The sequence below is a fragment of the Schistocerca cancellata genome, chromosome 4, assembly GCF_023864275.1.
Source record: "Schistocerca cancellata isolate TAMUIC-IGC-003103 chromosome 4, iqSchCanc2.1, whole genome shotgun sequence".
Lineage (NCBI taxonomy): Eukaryota > Metazoa > Arthropoda > Insecta > Orthoptera > Acrididae > Schistocerca > Schistocerca cancellata.
Genome location: NC_064629.1, coordinates 26,661,798 through 26,680,608, shown reverse-complemented (window position 1 = coordinate 26,680,608; position 18,811 = coordinate 26,661,798). Strand labels below are relative to the sequence as shown.

The window sequence follows — 18,811 nt, the reverse complement described above, 5'->3', positions numbered from 1 at the left end:
TAGTCAAGTCCAACGGGCAGTTCCTTGTGTACACCTCATGCCATTTCAAACCGTAACAGAACAAATTAATGCACTAAAACTAGTAGCAGAACAGGGTGGTTTGCAAATATCTTTTGAAAAAATTGAAGTAATGCCGGACATCAAGTACGATACAAAGCAATTAAACATCAGATACGGAACGGTTACACGTGTTAACAATTATAAGTCAGTATGAAAATGTATGACAGCCATTGGGTTAGATGAAGAGCCAGAAAAATGTAAAATAGCTTTGCAAACTACACGAAACATTAACAACACAATTCATCTTTACAAATCTGTCAGTATTGGCATCCACATCTAGAAATCGAAACTAGAAAATGTTCGAGCATATAAAAGAAAACACGCACACACTACACAGATGCAGAGCTCCCTTTTTACGGCCACATACGAACAATGAATAACTCCAAAATCACGAAACGCATCTCTCAAATCTGACTCGAAACCTGAAACAAGAATACCCTGCTGGCACATTAACGTCGAAAAACATGTGAAGGGAATGGCGAGACAACCTGAAGAGACGAAACAGCCAGAGGAACATTTGGGCTTTTCCGGGACGAGTAACCAACTGGTGGCAAAAGGATTGCCGTGCAAGACAATCAACTCTTAACAAATTTTGTTTAAACGACAATTCAAGAAACGCCATGTTGGTCGTAAGTTTACCGTGGTCCTTGGGTAGGTAAATAACGAAATGATATTTTTAATCTCAACAAAATTCAAATAATTTCTGATACACGATGTATTTAAAAAATTACAGGAATCAGTGTGTGAGGAGACCGCTCTATGATTCCAACAGAAATATCAGGTGTATAAACTTTTACACATGATTTATATTTTTATTGGTTTTAGAACGGGATGTGTGGGAGAGTTCCTAATTTAATAGACTATGCATTCCTACATATTGCTTCCATTTTTAAGTTTTAATTGCCACTACGCACATTTAATCGTCAGCATCAACAAGAACTTTTAACGTGAACAAAGTCGCTGTCCACTCATTTGAGGCTTCATGTGGAAAACTGTGTTGTGATGAAAGGATAAACGGAGTACTTAACGTTTCTGTGAATTTATGATCACTTGCCAGCGAATTATTTTGAGAGCAGGCCAATTCCTTTTTGGATGATTGCTTTAAACCGTCTGAACATCGCCATTATTAAACGATGTCTCGCCATAATAATGTACGATTTTTCTTGAAAAGTTATTTCTATCATACAATAAACTATCCAACTTTCTATCACGGAGTGTAGTTCGCTGAATGAAGGGAGCTCCATCTCTTTCTCTCCATCTCCTCATCTCCCTATCTCCCTCCACCTATCTCTCTCATATATAGAGAGATAGGTGGAGGGAGATAGGGATATATATATATATATATATATATATATATATATATATATATGAGAGAGAGATAGGTGGAGGGAGATAGGGAGATGAGGATATATATATATATATATATATATATATATATATATATATATATATATATATATACTCCCCTCTTGCCCATCTTGATCCTTGTTTATTGTTATAGCCATCGAAAACTTCATTGGGAATTGAAGTTCCTTAAAGTAAGTCGGTAAACTGGTTGGGTTAAATAGTATAAAGGGTATGACGTATTTCTCCTGCTGCTAGACCTATGACGCTTCAATTACAGTATTACACTTAGTTTTATTCTGCACAGGGGGAGGATTTCAAAGCTTTGCACGATACATATTCTGGGATAGTATTCTAATCAGAACGTGATAAGCCATACACAGGATATAGTGGGTGTATATAATTTGTTGAAAATTACATGCAAGTTGGAAAAATATATGGCAGAAACAATTTTTCTAGTGGTTTAAATGCGCTGTTATCACAGTTAAAACTGAATCTGAGAAACTGAGCGAAAGCGCACATTTTCAGAGCATAGCATTATTTCTTGCAGATGGTTTTAACAGAGCCTGTGTATTGTAGTTTAAAAAGATATACTGCCTATATCCGTCTAAATGTTTAATTAGAGTATCGAGTAAAAATTAGAAGTCGGTAAGAACTTTTATGTATTTTTGCTAACAACTTTGTCCTGATATATATTTATATATTATATACAATAAAACATATAGCCCATGTCCAACCAAATGTATATTTAAATATCGTGTAAAAATATGGAGTAAATCGTCCATAAACCATTCGAGATTTTTAGCAACAAATTTACAACATCGATTTGACATGGTGTAGTTGAGTAAATTTTAAATATGCATTAGTATACCAATTATTTCAAAAAATTGTAGCCTATGTCAAACCAAAGGTTTATTAGTGTGTCGTGTAAAAATTTGAAGTACATCACTCAAGAAATTATCGAGATTTTTGCTAACTACATTCTCGTTTATGTAGCAAATATAAATGTATATACCATATATATTAAAAATATGGACCCATCTCCATTTGAATGTTTATTAGAGTAGCTTGCAAAAATTTGAAGTACATTAGCCCAGCAGTTTTCGAGATTTTGGGTAACATTAAGCGGCATGTCTTTAAATAGTAGTATAGATTAAGAAATCCTGAAACTGCCAATCAAGTAAGCTGACCTGTGCAAGGACCTCTAAGGCTGAAATGAACTCTGTCTAATCCTCTGAACGATATCGATCAAACTATAAGTCTGTTTCCGAGCAGGCCGATATTGATCAAAATGATACTCTGTATTGAGGAGCTTACATCTCGTGATTGTAGAAGACTGTGCTAAGAAACAAAATCGAAAGCAGGAACAAACATTTGATTAGACAGCGAAATGTGTTTCTAAATGAGGATATATTTTCGTGTCAGACTCCGAGCCACAGCAGGATGCAGATCAGTCCTCAATTTGTCACTTTAAATTACTTCAAAGACGAGTTTGGCAGAACGTAGATGATTGAAAATCTGTCTCTATGCAACTTGGAAAATTTTTATACAGAAACATGACAATATCACCACAATATGTCCATGGCGCTAAAATACGAGAGCGTGCTGGAAAGTAATGCATTCGGATTTTTTGTGTGAAACTCTTAAAACTTTTTAAATAAAACTTTATTAATAGTCTGCATCTTCGTTCTTCATGTCTACATATCTATTTTTCAACAGTCACTGGCAACGAACCCATTTCTCCCAATGGGAGACCAGTTTGGTGATACCATTTATGTAGACTGGTTAACTTCGTTGATGGAGCCTCAATCTCACCTCTGCTTGCACAGCTTCATCACTGTCAAAGTGAAATCCTCGATGATCTGTAAGTTTTGGAAACACTCCAACCTCTGTCACATGTTGAGGTTAGCATCACCGTTTCTTTCAGTAAGGACACAAACAACCTATCATGCCCCTTTGATACAATCACCACCGTACACAGTTTTCGCTCTTCTATAGATCTCAATTGGAGGTACGTTTTCTGCGGTTAGAAACTAAATTACAGCACGCTGTTTCTCACGCACCAACATAGTTACGTTACACACCGCTATGTTGCATGCTACAATTTGGAGCCTGTAGCGGCAGACGTGGGAAAGTTGTCCCAATAATATGCATGATATATCAATCGATAGTAAGGACAGATTAAAAAATTCGCGGGCTTTTCTTTCCAACACGCCCTCGTACATGTCCTTTGATAAGGCAAAATCTTTTAAATCACTTACCTCCAGCTGCATTTTCCAGGATGCAATAACTCGTGCAACGGAAAATACAGTGCTAAATAATTTCATTTTTTGCACTATGCAGGTACTGAAATTGTTGAAGTTACTGTGGTATTTTGTTAGTGAATTACAATCTGTACATGTCGAGCTAACTGCGGTGATGGAAAACGTCTTTTGAATGTTACGTTTCCTGTAAAGCTTATTTTCAAATAGACGAATTTTGACTGTTCTTTAAATGGCTTTTATGCCAGTAAGAAAAGCTAAATCCGTTAATCATTTTTCACGCCTTAGTCGTGTCTCTACCCCATTTTCAAATCGCCTCTACACTCCCCCCCCCCCCCCCCCCAGCCCACTGGTGGGGTCACATACACACAAGTCTTCCACGAGAACTTGAACTGGCGACGGCTGACACTGGCACTGTGTGGATGGGAAACTATCAGCCACGTCTCTGCCATAGGACACAGCAGGAAAAGCCTACTCTGAATCTGAGTACTGAGTTACGTAGAAAGGCTTCTCCAATTAAGGAGACTTCTTTAACGCACTGGTCAACTAAAAGATCATTGGTTGTACCAGTAGTAAATAAGTTATCACTGTTACCAACAGATAGCTCTGCAGTAAAAAAACGCAACGGAGTCGTAAATTACTTTCCACAGCTAAGATGTTGCAATATAATAAAATATCTGCAAAATACGTCGACAACGCGAAAGATGCACTTTATGTTACTACATGAAAAAAGAGACGCTAATCAAAGTGATGTCACAATATTGCAGAAATACATCTTCAATGTAAAAAAAGTAAAGGTAAATGTCCACGTACACACATATTCGCCAAATTAGTATACAAGTCTCTGAAGTATGCACTTCCAATGCTAGATTCGACATCTAACAACAGTCGACATTTCAGAATCTAGGCCTAATAATTCGATGTGAAACTAACCCGACCAGGCCTACAATTGCAGAAAAATACATGTTTGCTGAAAAATACTGCCTTAAGTGGGCAATTGACAAGACTGAATTTAAGTAATTAGGCCTACTCTCGATGCTGGTCACAACACACCCTGAAATTAAGTATTTTCGGGTTTACATTGTTATCAGGCCCCATTTTACGAGGGGAAATGATAATGCATCACGTTATTCCCTAGAAAAAATGTAAACGATGCTGTTCATTGCATATTATTAAAAATGACACAGGTCTCTAGAAGACTAAGTAGAACAGTAGCAGGTTGCCGTCTGAATGCCCCCGGCAGCTTTATAGACTGTAATTTTCCCATAATATTGCTCAAAATATTCTAAAAATACGTTAGCACTGAGAAAAGTGCGATGTTAACTTTCAGCAGTATCTAAATACGTAAAGTGTATATTCAGTCTTTGCAGATGCATTTCTGGAAACTATAGCTCGTGAAAATAAAATCCTGTAACTAACCACACTACCACAAAAACATGCACAACACAACTGTCGTATTAGGGAAGGAAGGTATACGGTATTTTTATTAATAAAGTATCACTTCAGATGTAGAGGGACATGGACTGCTTGTAACGTAAAAAAACAACCAGAGTAACAGTGAAAGTTGTGAAATTTCCAAAGAACGTCGGAGTCTATAATTCGGAAAATAGATAAAACGACTCAACACATGTTGATGCATATATGCAGACTGAAGCGACGAACGAAAATTTATACCAAACCTGGGGTTCCTCCTGTTTCCTAACCACTACGTCACCCTGGCACAGCGGCAGAGAGGCTTTGCACAAATACAGGGATTACCCAAGATCGCCTACAATAAATCAGACAACACAGAAACCAAGATTGCGGTAGTCTTAGGCCAAGTATTTCAGCGGTACCCTAATACGAATTATTTGCGAACATCATAAATTGAAAGTACGTTCTAAATTGCGTAAGAAAGCATTATTGTGTATTTTTTTCTATACTCAAACTCAAAAAGTTGTATTAAGCCACAAATTATGCAATAAGTACTATGACGAAGTAAAATTTGGAGATGGAATTCAAAATCAAATCCAAACAGACTAATACACAACACATGCAAATTGCATATTTGGAAACTAATAATAATTTGCAAAACAGAAGCTACATAGCAATAATCATAGAAGGGTGCAGTTAAAGCTCAAAATTGTATTAAACAACATGTAGTTAATTCTAGCCACTGTCATTACGTAATATGTTAGAAGTGGTTTGATATTGAGTACCTGTTGGTTTTATTTGCTGCTCAGCTTGGCCTCTTTGCGTTTTGTTATTTTTGCTGCAATGTCTTCATGAGTTCCTCTTTTTTGTTTTACGAGTTTTCGAGCAATTTCCTTTGAAACACACTTTTCATTCAAGAGTTTTGTATAATTATTAATAAAAATATTGGAAAGCACTTTAGTACTTTCGGTGATTATTGTCTTCAAAGGAACGCCGCATTTGCACACATCACTGAGGTTACTAATCGCATTTTCACACAATTCGGTTCCTAAGGCAAGTACTGCATCTGTCTGGAGAAATTCTGATTCATATGTGCTGCTAATCAGTACATGAAAAATTTTATATATATTACAAGACGAGGAATTCATAATGGAAGGAGGACATTTTAATCACACACGATTCAGCTGATTGAAATAGGAAAGAAGTTCTTTGGTTTCTCACTGCAACGAAATTTCGTCCACTGTCTATAACATTTCTCCACAATATAAAGATTTTCCACCTTTTCAGGTTCTGTTTTGCTACTGTAGTTAGCAATAGAAACCAAGACTTTCAAATATTCATCCATCATGGGAATATTTGCTGGTTCCTCTAGAACTGGTTCTAATTTATATAAACTTTCGTATGTTTGGTGTTTTAGGCTATAATTTACCTTTGCTGCAAAACTATTTAAAGTAACTTCACCATGTTTCATAGATCTGAGCTTTATATATATATATATATATATATATATATATATATATATATATATATATATATATATATGTGTGTGTGTGTGTGTGTGTGTGTGTGTGTGTGTGTGTGTGTGTAGCCACTTAGCCTTCTATAAGCTTCAAATCTTGCTGCTAAAGCATCAGTGTGTAATTTTGCTGTAAGAATGTAGGTCCAGATGCAATTGCTAAAAATATATCTGCACAATTGAACTCTTGTTGCAAGTGTGTGTGTGTGTGTGTGTGTGTGTGTGTGTGTGTGTGTGTGTGTGTGAGAGAGAGAGAGAGAGAGAGAGAGAGAGAGAGAGAGAGAGAGAGCAATATATGTTTCATTGGTTAGTTTTCCCAGAGTATGCAATGCATGCCAGATATTAACATATGTTTTCAATAAGCAGGAGTTTAGAGTCATTGATTGGGCTAGCATTATCATCTGATGTGTATTTGCCTATCATGAGATGCTACACATTAGAAACTGTTCATTTAATCATTAATTTTAAAAACTGAATAGTGCCATCAGAGCCATCTCAATCCCCTGACTTTTCATAATTTCTAGTGCAGCCACATTTTTAGAATCAAAACACTGAGAACAATGGTAACATTCCGACTCTCAAAAGAAATTGGATATGCTGCCTTTCTCACTAGCTTTGGTGCAAGTTTCAACAGTTTATTTTTCTCAGAATGAAACAGTTTCCTCAAATCTAAACATTTTGCTTCACTGACAGTCACATGCAGCATTCCCTTCATCACTGTGTAGAAAGACATTAATGAAAGCAAATGTTTCCTCAATATTTGGCATTATGAATGATTCATTTTTTCCATTCAGCCAGTTATTTCTGATACACTTAAGCAAGTGCACACTACCAAACAGAAGAATGAGTGATTTGGATGGAGCAATTGGAGTTGTAATATATGGTTATAAAGTGCCACCACAGACAAGCTGTGCTATTAGTGCTACAGTTACCTTTTACCAAAAATACATCATATCCAAGCTCATGCATTATCTTTAATACGTCAATTGTCATTTTCAGTAGTATAGGAGAATTAACATTTTTTTTACAAGAAAGAGAGCTATTACTTCTTTATAATCAGAATTTAAATATGATGCCATGAAAACCTGAACTGTACCTGCTCTTGTAGTATCTGAAGTATTCACAGCAACATCAAGTGTCTTTCCTGCCTTATAACAGAATTTTGAGTTAACATAAACTTCATCTAGCATCACTTAAATTATCATGTCATTTACATGAAGAAATTTATTTTTTCCCCTCAAAAAAGATATCCGTGATAGACCAATACATGGTTTATTTGGATCATTGTACATAGAAACTGCGTTAAATGGGCAGGATGAGGTAATGTTAACACATTTGTTTTTCTCAATTGATAGTAGGCACCAGGAAATGAAAAGCAAATGGTAGCTGCTCGTATCAAAAGCTCAGGAGAATATCTAATTTGTTTTGTACCTGCAAGTTGTAATTGCTCCACAAAAAAATTCTTTTTTAGGAGATATATCAGCAATAAAATCACTACGAGCTTGCAGTTGTTGTTTGAGAACACTGATTAAAATTATAACCTTGTCAATGATACCAATAGATCTATGAAACCATTTAGGTGACTAACCACATTGTCAAATTTCGTCCATTTGTCACATTTCAATTTCGTCGATTTGTCACATTTCAAGTTCTCTTGCTCCCCAGACTGTAATATCCATTTCATGGTTTCTGCAGGCAAACATTTTTGTGAACCACTTACTCCCAAGGAACTTGATATCTTGAAGCACACAAACTAATGGCACATAACCAACTGAATCATCCTTTAATTTAATAAAAGACACTTAGTCATCAATTACACGCGTAAATGGATAAACATTCCTTTTCTACACCTCGCTTTTAAAATGCTGAAAGTCAGGTATATTTTCACAGCAATTACTGAAACTACATCCATCACGATCCAATAGCTGTTAACACGTTCATGATTTTTCCTTTTCTTAGGACCAGTGCTGTGTGATACGATGGTCGATTAAGAAAGACAGTTGAAATTGCATCATTTGTTAGCTCGGTATTTTTCGTGGTACACGTATGATGATTGATTGGTTTGTTGGGCGCTCAACTGCGCGGTCATCAGCGCCCGTACAAAGCCCCAATTTTTACACAGTCCAGTTTTTTCACAATCCAATGTAACCACTGTTACGAATGATGATGGTGAAATGATGAGGACAACACAAACACCCAGTCCCCAGGCAGAGAAAATCTCCAACCCAGACGGGAATCGAACCCGGGATCCAGCGGAAGCAACGCTAGCCATTAGACCTCGAGCTTCGGACATGGTACACGTATGGGTTCACTATTTTGCACAGGAAAAATGTCTTCGCTCACCTAAAACTTAGGCTCAAAATGCTTAATGCATACCACAGTTTTATCGTTCACTTCAAAATTATCTCTGAATTAGTTTAATCCACTTGTTTCTCAATGCTGTTTCTTTGGGAAACTGGAAGCACGTTGGTTTGTCCCCCCCCCCCCCCCCCCCCATCATTGCCGCCATACTGTCAACCATCGATATCTGCCTTCAAGGTGGTCTCGCTTCCAGCTTCGTAGTTTCAGCGTCTTTTCCAAATGTTAGCTTATTAGACGTAGAAATCTATCATCCGGGTGCATACTTTAGACATTTAAGAACTCGACGAATGTGTGTTTATGTAGAAATTAACGTGCACTTACTTTTATGCTGAAGACACATTTTTGCAGTACTGTGACATCACAGATTGATTTGAGTCCTATAGCTTCTCCCCCCCCCCCCCCCCCCACATGAGTTTACCTCAAAATGTAACGTAATATCACAGTATTCGCGCTGCCGACGTATTTTGCAGATACTTGAGAATGCTGCAACATCTTAGCTTACGACTCTGTTGTGTTTTTTGACTGTAGAGCCGTCTGTTGGAAACAGTGAACACTACTTTCCCATGGTACAACGAACTAAGGACAATTTGAACAGTGGAGCCATCTATTGGTGTGGTACAATGATCGAAACACACTAGATTCTTCAGTGATGCTAATATACTATTGCAAATTACGTACAGCTTCAAATCAAAGTTACCAATGTGACCGGTGAGCCAGTGTTTAAACGAATTTTTGAGGTTAGTAATGCAAACAGTGGACAAAATTTCGGCAATTCACATACTTTTACGCTATTTGGTTGCAGAGCGGGGGTACTTGGGATGGGAGTGGTTCATGCAAATTGCAACAGTTCAGCCCCCTTCCCCCTTCCTGACTTTGGCATGTGGCAGGATGTCATGATTCCTGGGCTGACCATGGAGATAAGTACTGATGCTGTTGTCAGCGAAATCTGACTTGCACAATTGTGTCTGCTGTAATATGAACCACAGATTAGGTTCTTAGCAAATTCCTGGCCAAAATGCCCCCTGCCACCCTACTCACTTACGCCTAATGAGCCAACATTAAACGAGCATTCTACAGGGCGAACATAACACGTTGAAGTTTTGAAAATCCAGTCGAAGATGGTCTTTACAGAGTGAACAGGTTCATACTGGGTGAGGGTGGAGAACAAATTGACCATGTCTCTTTTAAAGGAACCATCTCAGCATGTGTCTCAAATGATTTAGAGAAACCACAGAAACAAAAGTCTTGTTACAAGATAAGTATTTGAACACCCATCTTCCCGAATGGGAACCCAGTGTCTTAACCACTATGTCACTTCAGCGTTTGAGAACATACTTGATCCGCCATACTTTATCAACATACAGCAGAGGTAGTTGTGAATTTCAGAAGCAGACAAACGACACATAGTGCTGCATTAGCACATAAGTTGGGCGCTGAAGGAATTGTATAGTCAAATGAATGTGGCATTTTTCCACTCAGATTATTAATATTTTCTTCGTTTCACAACTAGTTTCAACTTTTTAAGTAGTTATCCAGTGTTCAACTAGGAAAAGTTGCCATAGTATAAAAATGGCAGCAACTTTGCATTGTGTGTTCCCAGACACTTTGATTTACAAATCTAACAGTTCTTGATATTTTAACAGTTTATAGACAGTGTGGGGAATGAGCAATAATATAATGTTGACAAAGAACAGAAATGAGGGTGATCTAACAGTTTCAGAAATCTATTTATACATGTATTTGTGTATCCAAAGAAGAAAGAGCTAATAAAAATGAAATTACTAAGATGATCTACGAAATTGGGAAATCCGAAAATTTAAAAAAGTTCCCTTAGCAAATTGAGAATATAGATGACCCTAGCCTACAGGGTGTAAATTACAAATACACTGCCCACTGTACACTTTGATGCATTAACGAGAAATTAAAAGCACATGATGCAAGAGGTATTGAAGTTCACAAAGGCAATACTAGTTACAATACAAACTGATCAGTACAAAAATAGCTTCTGCGAATTTTTTGGAAAAAGTAATATAAATAAGCTGGAAAGTGATCCCACACACGAATTTTATCGCTAAATCAGAAACACCCTAAAATGCAATTTCCTCCTCACAGAAAAAAAATGCAAAGCAGTAATGCTACATGCACAAATAAAGGTTCATAAAAGGGTCATTTCCATATGACCTATTGTTAAGAGTATCTACAGCCCCTCATACATTTTATGTAAAAACACTCTTATTTACTCGAAGATGATATATGAGAAGAAATACACTGTAAAAGAAATAAGCAAGATTTAACTGACCAAATCAAAAATACTAGTATTCTTAACAACTGTAAACTGGTCTCTCTTGATATTATATTGTGCATATTTCCAATGAAGAAACCATAGATACTGAAAATAATATAACTACAGACGACAATCTGTTCAGCTGAAATATGTGAGCTTATTCAACTTTTTTAATTTACTATTTCTTGAAACTAGTTTTCAGAATGTTGTGTATATACACACAGCTCAACACTTTAGCCATGGGGAAATGCATGGGTCAACCTCAGCCGACAAATTCATTAACGATATCAGAGAAAAAAATTGAGCAATTTAAACAGATAGCTGAGAAAGTAGTTTACACATCTTAGGCTGAATAACGAAGTAAGCTGAATGGTGCAGTAATGGATAATGCTAATATACAGTCACAAATACTATAGTGAGAAGATCCAAATCGCCAGTGAATTCCAAATAACTGTATTCACATTTTCGATGGTCTAATAAAAAGATTCAATGCACAAATTCGCAATTTTTTGGAAACCAACAACTACGGAGACAAACAGTAAGGGATCGTGACACCCAGCAATCCATAAAAAAGTATACTTTCATGCAGTGCTCTGGAAAATGATAAATTGTCAGTTTGAATACGAGATTAGTAAAAAACTAGCAATTCTTGAAAATTTACCCAAATTAAAAGATTTTTATCCGCGATTGATAAAAGAAATGTGTAATGAGTTGTTAAAATTTTAAGTCTGCAACCAATGACATTACTCTGGACAGAGAGACAAATAAAGAAAAAACTAGTTTCGCATTACTCTCGTATTATAGCAATGTATGAAACAATATAGTGAAAAATTTAAATCACCTAAAATCAAAATTGGGTTTTGCACCGAAAACAAAATTTAAAGTATCATACAACACATCATCCTTCGAACAGAACGATTAAATAAATTTGGAGTTATTTTCAGATTGGAGTTACAAAACACAGAATCTAATGAAACTAATCGAAAGTGCATTTGCAATGGATCTCAGAAACAATCTAAATACGTTCCGAAACACTGACAACCTCCAAACCCTTCAGCATGCGACGGGACGAAAATGATCATTGTAGAAGAAATCTAAATCTTTAGTCATTTAAAAAATCAACCACTACGCCACCAAACTGAGCTATGAAACAGACGTTATCTCGACAAGTTTACTGGCACTCTGTTTACAGTTAATTAAAACAAAAGTAGATAATTTCGTTCATAGTTTCCAAACTGACATGTATTATTTATAATTTTTTTATGAACAGTGAAATTTCTACATTTTAGAATTTCCGGTTTCGTACATCATTTTAGAAATTTTATTTTATTAAGTCTTTCTTTGGAGATTATGTAATCCTTGCGCATTTTCCAACTTATGTAAAACAATTGTCAAAACAACAATAGGGAAATCTGTAAACCAAAGCGACTGGAAACAATATAACACACTGCCATATGTTTGACACCTGTCTCTAGGTAACCATTTTTCCATTAATTTACTTACACATCAGTATGTTCAATTTCGTAGCTGTAGCACAGTGTGATTTTTTGTAAGCTTAACAATGGATAATGGTTTAAAAAGTGGACACTAGTTGTAAAACAAAGAAAAAGCAGTTTATGTCACGGATGGTGAAGCGGTGACATGCATGTCGTTAGTGGTACGCAACCAAATAATGTAGGCACGGCGATAAATGAGGAACGTAGATAGGCTTACCTAAACGAAATAATTTGTTCGACTGCATTTGAAGTGATTGTAGCAAAGTTCATCGCGAACGGGCTATTGTTCCATTGTTGTAGATAACTGATCTTAGCTCATTTTCACTCACTGTGAATCACGTCACGATGTAAATAATGCATTAATAATAATGCATCATCATCCATTTTTAGATCGCATAGGTTGGCAGCTGTTCCAGTAACGACTCCCTAGAAGTACCGTACAGCCTAAACAGTGGTCACCTGTCTATTTTTGTTTATTGCCACGCTTACGTCGTCTGCTGCAATTACACACAGTACTATTTTAAACTTGTTTTATTCAACATGACTAGTTTGGTAGAAGAACAAAAAGTTAAAGCTAAGTTTAACAGAGGATTTTAAACTTGGTGGACTGAGAAAAATGGGATGTTTGAAGACAATATCAAGGTGATTTATGAAGTGCGACAGTAGTATGTAAAACATCGTCTACAAAACGGCACTATGAAACAAATCTCTTTGTCTAAAACGCCAACTACAGAAAAAGGAATTCACTGCATGAGCTATTAAGGACAGCAATACACAGACGACATCTATGAGTAAGTATATTAGCGAGGATAGTCATGTCAGCGCCCCAAGTTTCACTGCTGAAAATACCATTGCCTACCGTGATGAACCTTATGGCGACGAGGAATTTTTGAAGAAAACTTGGTTAGCATGTGCCCGGTCATTTTTTGAAGATTTTGAAAATAAAGGTAAGGTAATTGAGTACGTGGAAGACATTTCTTTATCTAGAAACACAATAAACGACAGAATCCTAAATCTGGCGGAAAATGTAAAACAAAAAACTTGACATCAAGTTCTCTTCTTATATTCGCTGTCTTGACGAAAATACAGATGTAACAAAATTTACCCGTTTGGCTGCGTTTGTTCGATAATGTGCTGTAAATAACATCAAAGAAAAAGTTTCCAGCAATTACTAAGCGCGTAGATATTTGTAAGAATATTAGAAATTCACTTACTGAAATACAAATAGACTTTAGCAAAACTGTTTAGACAACGACTGATATTGGGCTCAATATGGTGGGAAAAAATAGGTTATTAGTTTATTCGAAGCACACAGTGAACATCCTCTTCTTTAATTCTATTGCATTATACATCATCAACAAGCCTTGTGTGCCCCAAGAGTGGTTTTGTTTCCCTTGATAATATAACGGCCGTAGACAAAGCGAACATGTATCGTCGCAAGCTTCTAATAAAAGAAAGTTTGAAGTGTTATTGGGTTAAGTCAACTCAGTGTACAATAGCTTACTGATGTTTCCCAAATTTGCACAAAAGTTGACCAGCGATTTTGATTTACACGGAAAGCTAGGCAAAGAAAAAGTTACCAAAGAATTTTCCTCTGTAAGACACTCTTCAATAGAAGAATTTTCATCGATGTTTTCTCAGTTCAAAGAGTTGGCGCAAACTTTAAAATCTACAATGTATCTAGATGTGACTTCACTGGATAAACTGAACTTGTCTAAATTTAATTGGTTTGAAATTGAAATGCAGCTAATTGATTTCCAGTCTAATTAATATGGGCTCAAGAATTTATCCAAACAATAAAAGAATTGGAAGTAAACGAATTAGAAAGACTGTCAGGCACTATGAGCAAAAATACAGACATTAAAATCATGGATATATGGAATTCCAGACAGATGGTTGTCTAAAGAAACTGGCGTGTGCTATCTTGACAATATTTTCTGTTTCTAAGTATACGAGTCTTTTTCTGTAATGTATAACGTTAATGACTTGTTAAAAATTGGTTTGTCAGATGACTAGTTCAGCTTGCATTCTGCTAACAATTACAGAGTATGCACATAATATAAATTATTTGGCATCTAATTTGCAACAACAAAAATCGCGATTTTTTGAATTAGATAAACTAAAAATGTTTGTATTATGATTGCATTATAAAAGGTTTATTTGTGGTTGTAGATATAAAGTGTGTTAATACGATAGTATTCAGTATTTTTTTTCATTTATCAGTAGAACCCCAATTTCTATGCACTATCAAATCTTAAGATATGCATGAATTCATGCATTAACGTAAGTCTAAACATGCACATAGTAAAGGTAGGAAAGAACAGTAATATACCGTATCAAAATTTAGTTCTACGATTTGCTTGATACCACACCATAGCCGTATATAACATTTCTTTGGAAAAAAACCGCACGTAGATGCACAAAGGCTCGCCATCCCTGGCCTGAGTGGATAACTGCTACACTCATTTAATAAATCTATGGTTGAAATCCCACAATGAACGAATAATCTATACTCATATAAACAGCTTGACGCTATGTGGCTGCGCATAGCTCATTCTAATCGCTGAAGGGACTCTACAATCTCCAGCCCTCCTCACTGAAAGTTGAGTGTTGGAGCAGATGTGAAGACACAAGCCACCTACTCTTTCTGCATGCGTTTAAAGTTACTTACATGCATAAATGGCCGCCTAATTTACGAACTGAATGAGAGGTTGGCCTAATGACCAATGCGTCGACAATCCGCACTGCAGTTTGGAAACCAATTCTTGCAACATCAGCAGAAGTATAGCAGCTGTGGCGACAGCGTCATCCTCATATGATCCCACTAACGGAGGTCGTGTTGTGGTAGCACGACGAATGCTGGAGCGGTGAGCTGTGGGGGAGTGTATTTCCCACTCACCGGAATGATTTCATAAAGTTTTAAACAACTAGCACATTTCTTGTACACACTAATGCTCATACTAATTTGCGCCTTAGACAGGGTATGTTAGTGCTCAACATTCCCTTGTGTGCAGTAATACTGAATACGTCCGAGTTATGTTGAGAGATTTTACAGTAATATTAATGATATGAAAATCTTTAAAATCATATAGTGTTACCTGAGAAATATTGCGCCGTCTACGCGCAATATTGACAATATCTTTGTCAATTGCTCACGTACTTCCTTTAAGAACAATCTCTCTTCTGCGTTCGCAACTGTGATTATTTAGTAAGATTGGTTCAGAACAAGAAGGATAATTCACGTTAAAGTGCATCGAATTGTACGAATCATTCCAAGCATAATGAACTGTCAAAAAAGATAAAAATCCGGAAAATTAAGAAAGTTGCCCATATATTTCCAATTTTATGGGCCCTATTGTTTAATTTTAAATGAATGCGAAGTATAACTGGCCCCAATAGTTAGATGTGAAATTGCACTTGGGAACATCGCGTCTTCGAAAGAATTGCCAGTAGCAAGATATCGTAACAGATTAGCGCTGACTTGCTGCAATTACTTCTCTTTGTACTGTTTTTTTTAATTATTATTATTTATAGTGGACAACCTTTGATGTTGGAACATTTGATACGTTACTGCCAATGTATAAAAAGTTCTAGTAATAATTTATCTCGTTCAACCCCTCTTAAGTATTTGTGAGTGAATTTTTGACACTTCTTGAACCAATTTTTTATCTTTTTTTCTTCTGCTTGCAACAAATAAAGCGGTTACCACAGCAACAGCGTCTTGATCGTCCAACATTTGGAATGGGAATTGCTTTTTTTTTTTTCTTTTAGCAGTCTCGGTAGAATTTCGGTAATATTTCACAGTAGTAAAATGGGATAGACTTTTTGAAACCAGTTACTGGTCCCAGGTATCAGGAAAAATCTGAAGCATATGCAACACAGCCCTGTATGTGAATAAATGATCCGTCCACTAACCTCTGTTTGAGCAGTCCCTGCACTGGAGTAATTTCTCGGTAGCAGCCTTGCGAGTGCTGGTGTCTTTGCTGCTGCTGTTGCAGAGACAGCATACGCCGCCTGTCTGCTGCACTTCCTTCTTGCTGCTACTACCACTTCCAGCCGGACGACCACGTTTCCGTGTCGGCGTGTAATTGTCCGAAGGATCGAACACCTTTTTCGCCGTCTGAAACAAAGTGACTAAATTTACTTAAAATGGTTGCAGGCAAATCAAAACCATTCACTTATAATCCAAATTTTGCGAACGGCAATGTTCACTTGAACGCACCTTTCTCCGTACTCCGACTCTGTAGCCGCCGACATTGATGGCGCCGAGCTCTGCCGATTTGCCGCTCCCTGACGCCTGTGCACTCGCAGCGGCTGCTTTTTGAGGCGTTTTCGGTGCACTTTTCGTCGGTGTTTTCGCCATGCTTGCTGTCGTCGGTGCAGTTGCCGTCGAGGTGGTCGTAGTGGCCACTGGCGACGAGGTAGTAACTGTAGTGGTTGTGATCGCAGGAGGCGGCAGTGCCTCTATCTTTGGTTTCTTCTCCTTATGAGGGCTGCTCGTTTTCAACTTTGGCGGCTTCTCGGCAGCATTCACGCTAATGCTCTGCTGCGTGCCTTTGGCCTGGACGGTGATGGAGGTATTGTTCACGGGGGAAGTACTCTTCGGGCTAGTACTCGGTGGCACGGGATGGTCCGCGAGGGAGTAATTCCCGTTCTTCAGCTTGACCAGAAATCCCGAGCTGGTTTCCTTCGTCAGAATCAGTTCTATTTCCGTCAAATCCGTCAGAGGATCGTCTTGTAGCATAAACCTTTCCAGTTCCGTCCTGGGCACACCGATGTCCAGGTAATCTGGGTCCTCCACCAGCAAGGACGCGAATGCTCGACTCAGAATGTTGTGAATCTCCGTAGAGCCCGTGCTGTTACGCAGTTCCCTGTGTTTGTACATGGCATACTTTGACCATTTTGCTGCATTTCTGTAACTCGTGTTCCCTTTGTATTCTACTTTTATGACAACTTCAGCCTCTACTAGCCTCTGCAAATCGGCTAGTGTGTCTTTACAGTCCACTCCAAATCTTCTGAACACAAAATTACAGATTCTGTCAATATCAGGTCTCGCTTTACGACGACGGAGTTGGTCAATCGCTTCCAAAATTCTGTCTTTGTTTTTTATCTCGGTCATTTCGGACGAGTGAGAAGAACTTTATTTCTTCTCGCCAGTGGACAGTTTTTCCTGAAAACAAAAAAGTAAAACAAATCAGATTGTATGAAAAGAATCCTTACTGCAGTGGAGTAAGGCACTTTAGACTACATAGCTGGAACTATGGGTTGTCGTACCCAAATTGCAGGGAGGAGGCTGCCGCAAGTACAAATGTATATTGTTCCGGTGATTGAGCGTGGTGCAAAATACCATTTTTCTTCCTATTTCATTCTCGACTGCAGTGACAGGACACATGAAAACTGCGCCCAGTGAAATTTGAGACCAAAGAAAAATCTAAAATTTGCACGTAGCATTCGTAGGAACTACCTGTTCACTAAGTCACGGCCTACCTGCATTCCCTATAGCTCACGATCTACCCGTAGTTATTTTTCTGCAATCTATGTGATGACTGACTGTACCTACGTCCCCTAAGCTATCAAACAGAAGGCCCCGGCGTAGTAATATCTGGGTGCGGTTGTTCACTCTCCTTGGTAAAAACTTCATAAATACGAATGACGACCCGGTCATGTTGGTTTAACATTCATAGAAACGTTATCAGAAATAAATTAAGGCAGCGATGACGTAATAAGCAGTTAGAGTAATACAGCAATTGCTTTGAAGCTTTGAGCTGTCCCAAACCACACGAGAGTCATTACGGAGTGGGGGGGGGGGGAGGGGGGGAGATTACTACACACATTTCCGTTCCTGGGAAACTAACCGCGAAAAAGATGTTGGAAGAATTGTTTTATTTCGACATTACAGACGAGAAAACCTGCTGTAAAATCGTATTAGTATATATGACAAACTACAAAATCGTGAAACCCTTAGAATTGAACAGAAGAATTACAATGGGGACAACCTCTGGGAAAGAGGACCAAAAAAAGCGGAAACAGAATGGCACAAAAGGCCGGACAAAACTTAAGGTAAAAGAAGGGGGGG

General features: G+C 37.5%; 1 protein-coding gene across 8 annotated transcripts in view; it reads right to left on the bottom strand.

Moving 5' to 3' along the window:
• The window catches only part of LOC126183339 (polyhomeotic-proximal chromatin protein), a 297,294-nt gene that overhangs the window by 51,684 nt on the left and 226,799 nt on the right, over positions 1 to 18,811 (bottom strand). For all 8 annotated transcript variants that reach the window (XM_049925210.1, XM_049925209.1, XM_049925206.1 and 5 more), the window contains 2 exons: positions 16,958 to 17,905; positions 16,651 to 16,855 (listed from right to left, as the gene is read on the bottom strand). In XM_049925210.1, the coding sequence (XP_049781167.1) occupies positions 16,651 to 16,855; positions 16,958 to 17,854 (1,102 nt within the window). In that variant the 5' untranslated portion in view covers positions 17,855 to 17,905. The remainder of the gene's footprint in view (positions 1 to 16,650; positions 16,856 to 16,957; positions 17,906 to 18,811) is intronic.